The 4,293-nt window shown below is 60.0% G+C and overlaps 1 protein-coding gene across 1 annotated transcript; it reads right to left on the bottom strand.

Moving 5' to 3' along the window:
• Window positions 1-2,221: 2,221 nt before the first annotated feature.
• On the bottom strand, window positions 2,222-4,293 carry LOC136569693 (serine/threonine-protein kinase pim-1-like). The gene is made up of 4 exons (XM_066570055.1): window positions 3,973-4,293; window positions 3,403-3,769; window positions 2,577-2,753; window positions 2,222-2,328 (listed from the first exon to the last, which is right to left on the bottom strand). Exons 1-4 carry the CDS (start codon window positions 4,291-4,293, stop codon window positions 2,222-2,224), a joined length of 972 nt encoding a protein of 323 aa, XP_066426152.1.

The raw sequence follows: 4,293 nt of genomic DNA, 5'->3' as shown, positions 1-4,293 counted from the left end.
ATGATGTTTTTTAAAAGGAAACTCAGTTATCTTCATTGTAAATGTGCTGATGGCATGGATCCATCTTACTGATCCCAGCAGCCTTTTAAAAGATTTTGGGCTTTGTTTCCAACATTGCCATTTGAAATTGTGCTCAAAGCAAGAGGAAATTGCTTTGTGCCCTGCCAGCTCCAAGCAGGACTGGGAATGGAAACTCTGTCAAAGCCCAAATCCTTTAGAAGATGCCCTTCCTTCTCAGCCTGGGAAGGAGCTGCACATTCCCTTTGAAACTGTCAGGGATTTCTTAGAGACACAAAGTCCCATTTAGGGCTTTTTGCTCTGGTTTTGCAGTACAGAAGGGCAAATCCATCAGCTCCAGACTGCACTGCCTCAGGAGCACGGCCCACTCGCCAGCTTTGGTCCACTCGTGGCACTTCTAGAGGAGGAAGAAAGTGCAATTGCACAATTCCAGCCAATCAAGAAGGAAGAATGGGACAGACAAACACCCTGTGCAGATACAGGTGTTCAGCTGGGACTGTGGAGAGTTTGGGTTCTTGCCAATTGCATGTGTGTCCCCAGCTGCAATCTCTGGGCCTGCAGCAGAGTCTCACTCAGCTGCCAAAGCAGAAAGCTCAGGCGCTGTGCTCGCAAGGGGCTCGTCTGATGCAAAGCTGTCAGAGCAATGTGAGGGCAGAGCCAGCCCAGCTGGGCCCAGGGCTGAGCCCAGCAGAGCCCTGGCAGAGCCCAGAGCAGCCTCAGCAGCCGCAGAGCCCGGCCGCAAGGAGAGAAAGCAGAAAGTGCCCGTCAGCTGAGGGCTCCTGTCCCCTTGTGCCAAGGCGTGCGGTGCCCAGGCCATGCTGGCTGTGCCCAGAGCTGTGCCCAGAGCTGCCCATCCCTGCTGCCTTTGGCAGCAGAGCAGGACATGTGCCCAGCCTGCAGCCAGCCACGGCACATCCAGCCCTCAGCAGCTGCCCAGAGCAGGATGCTCCTGTGCTCGCTGCCATCTCCCAAAAGCTCTGATCCCACCCTGCCAAGCACACAGGGACCCACCTCACGCCAGCCACGGCTGCAAGAAAAGCTGCTCCCAAACCATGTCCTCAGCCTTCTCCAAGGCCACCGCCCATCCACGCCACAGCTGCTCCCAAGCACTTCCCCATCTGCACTGGACCACCTAGACGCTTCCTCTGGAAAAACAAACAACACATTCTTGAAAAGAGATTAGATGCAAAAAGGGAAAACAAGAAAAACGGGAAAAACTCTTATCTCTGTCAGGGCCTTGAGGACGGCCCAACTACTACATGGTAGGGAAAAACCCAGCCAAGGCTGAGGGAAGCCCACACTTTCTCTCTTCCCCCCTGCACTGCCCCCCACAATCACGGTGATCCCAAAGCCAACAAGGGCAGTGCAGCAGCCCAGCCCTTCCTTGCCTGCAAAGCAAAGCAGCTGTGCACAGCTTCTGGAGTCCCACCTCTGCTCCCAGCATGGGGCTTTGTTTGTGTCGGGCTGGCTGCCCCAGCCCCAGCCCCAGCCCAGGCCACGGTGGCTGCTGGGGGCTGTTGGCAGGGCCAGGAGCCCACTCCCATTTTGTACCCAGCCCAGCCCATGCCCTCAGCCCTGCCAAAAAGCAGCTGGGCAGTGACTGAAGAATGAGTTGCATCTGCTCCAGCAAAGGGGGAACCTTTGCTTCCCAGCCAGGCTGGGCCATGCCCAAATCTGGCAGCATTTCCCTGGGTGGGGACTCATCTGCAAATTCCCTGTGGAGTTTGGCTTTGAAGAAGGTGCCAGAATCAAAGTCCATCACCTTCAGCCGCGGGTGGCCAGGCTGAGGAAGAGCTTGTCATCCTTGATGTCATCCTGGCTGTCTCCAGCAGCAGCAGCAGCAGCAGCAGCAGCAGCAGCAGCAGCAACAGCAGGAGCAGCAGCAGCAGCATCCCCACCCAGTACAGCTTCTCCAGGGGCTCCTTCTCCTTCCCTGGGGGGAGACCAGGCTCTCAGGGCCCAGGGCCCCAGCTGTCAGGGAACCAGCACAAGCAAAACCAGCTTGGATGGCGGCCACCCGTGCTGGGAAGAGCAGCTCAGCTGCAGCACAAGGGCTGTGTGTTCCCATCCCACGACCCTGGTGCAGTGACACAGGCGGCACAAAAAGGTCTGGGTTCCTTTGCTTCTGATTGCCAAGGCATGTGTGGAGCTGCAACTTACCAGGGCCCTGGATCAAAGTGTGCCTGTGGCTCTCTCCCTTCTTCTACGGCCGAGGAATATCCTGCACCCACGGATCACAGAACAGGTCTTCTAATGTCGGTCTGTCCAAGGAGTTCACAGATAAACACCACCTGATCAGATCTTTGCACTCTGGGGAGAGAAAGCAGAAACTGCCGGTCAGCCAGAGAAGGCTCCTGTCTGCTTTGCCCCACTATTGCCATGCCCAGGCCTTGCTGGATGTGTTCAGGACTGGGCCTAAACTTTCCCATCAATTCCCTGTTTTGGAGGAGAGCAGGACATGTGCCACCTCCTCAGCAGCTGCCAGAGCGGGATGCTCACGAGCCCGCTGCTGGCTCCCAGCACTGGGATTCCCCCCGTGCCCAGAGAAGAGGATCCACCTTGAGAGAGCCCTTGTGGCAGCGGGAGCTGGCCCCAGCTGAGGTTCCGGCCCCTCCTGAAAGGGTGCTCCCCGCAGACCATCTGGTGCAGCAGGATGCCCAGGGACCAGATCGTTGCTGCCTCGCCATGGTACCAGCCAAAGTGGGTCCATTCCGCGGGGCTGTAGGACAGTGTTCCTATGGAATACAGATGGAGTTCAGCAGGGGGATGCTGCTACTCTCAGAGCCTGGCCCCAGCATCCCTGGGCCTGCGGGGGCTGCATCAGTGGCACACAGGGTGACCACTGCCCTCTCGCCAGCTCCTGGGACTTGTGCACAAACTTAGGCTTGGAAAAGAAGCCACTGGTGTCAGAAGAGGGCAGAGGAAGCCCTGGCTAAGCCTGACCCTGACCTGCAAAAGAAAAACCCTCTCCGTGCTGGCGAAAAAACATGCCCTTATCCTCCCTGCCTGCATTGCCCCAAAAATATTATGAAGCCAAGGCAAACAGGGCGAATGGAGCAGTCCAAGCCCTTCCTCTCGCCTGCACACCAAACTGGTTGGGGCACAGGTTGTGGCCTGCCCCCTCTGCTACCCCCACCCACGGCGGTTTTGGTCGGGCTGGCTGCCCCAGCCCAGCCCCAGTCCTGGGCAGAGTGGCTGGCAAAGGCTGCCAGCAGGGCTGGAAGATGGCTCCCCGCCCAGCCCCACTCTAAAGCAACTCAGCTGAAGACTCAGTCCCCTGACTGGCAGCAAAAGGGAGAATCCCCTCTGCCACAGCCAGCTTGGGCTGGGAGATGCTGGGTCATGAGATGCCAGCAGCGGGAGCACAGCCCTTTGTAGGCTCACCTGCAAAGTGAGTGTAGGCTGTGTCTTGCAGGTAGGTGCCACAGCCAAAGTCAATCAGATTGGCCTGCCCGGTGGCCAGGTCAAGCAGGATGTTCTGTGGTTTGATGTCGTGGTGCAGGACCCCGCAGCTGGTGCAGTGCCGCACGGCCTCCAGCACCTGGCGGAACAGCACCCGCGCCACCTCCTCGGGCAGGAACCGCCGTGCCCCGATGAAACGCTGCAGGTCCTGACAGCGCTCTGGCTGCTCCAGCACCATCACGATGTGTTTGGGCAGCTCGAGCCACTCCAGCAGCTGCACCACACCAGGGAAGTCAGTGGACACCTTGGCCAGCAGCACGATCTCCAGTGGGGCCCTGCTGCCGTCGGGCTGCGGGAGGAGCACGATGCCCTCAGTGGGGCCGATGCCGTGCCAGGCCTGGGGAAGCCCTGAGCCAGCCCGGGATGCTCTGCTCCCTGCGCTGGCCCCACACCCACTCCCCCTCGAGGCGTCCTGGCGGCTTCCACCGTGCCGGGCCTCGGCTCATCCCCGCCCAGCAGCCCCAGCTGCTGCCGCTGGCCCCGCTCACTCACCAGCTCGCCCCAGTGCCGGACGCAGTTCCGTGGCACCCTCTCGATGGCTACCTGCAAGCCAAGGACAGCAGCGGGCTCAGCTCGCTGCCCGCTGCCGCCACTGCTGCTGCCGCCGCTGCCGCCACTGCAACTGAAGCACCGGGGCCGTTCATCCCGGTGTCCGTTCCCCGCTCGCCCCACGTGCCCCACGTTCAAGCCCCGCGCGCCCCGGGCACAGCCCCTGAGTCTGTCCAAACACGGGAACTTTGCAGCCTTGAGCCCAGGTGCAGAGCCCTGACTCCTGAACACTGCACAGCAATCCCCTCGCTTGCTGCTCTGCAT

The sequence above is a fragment of the Molothrus aeneus genome, unplaced genomic scaffold (genome assembly GCF_037042795.1).
Source record: "Molothrus aeneus isolate 106 unplaced genomic scaffold, BPBGC_Maene_1.0 scaffold_19a, whole genome shotgun sequence".
Lineage (NCBI taxonomy): Eukaryota > Metazoa > Chordata > Aves > Passeriformes > Icteridae > Molothrus > Molothrus aeneus.
This window is presented reverse-complemented; position numbering and strand designations above follow the sequence as displayed.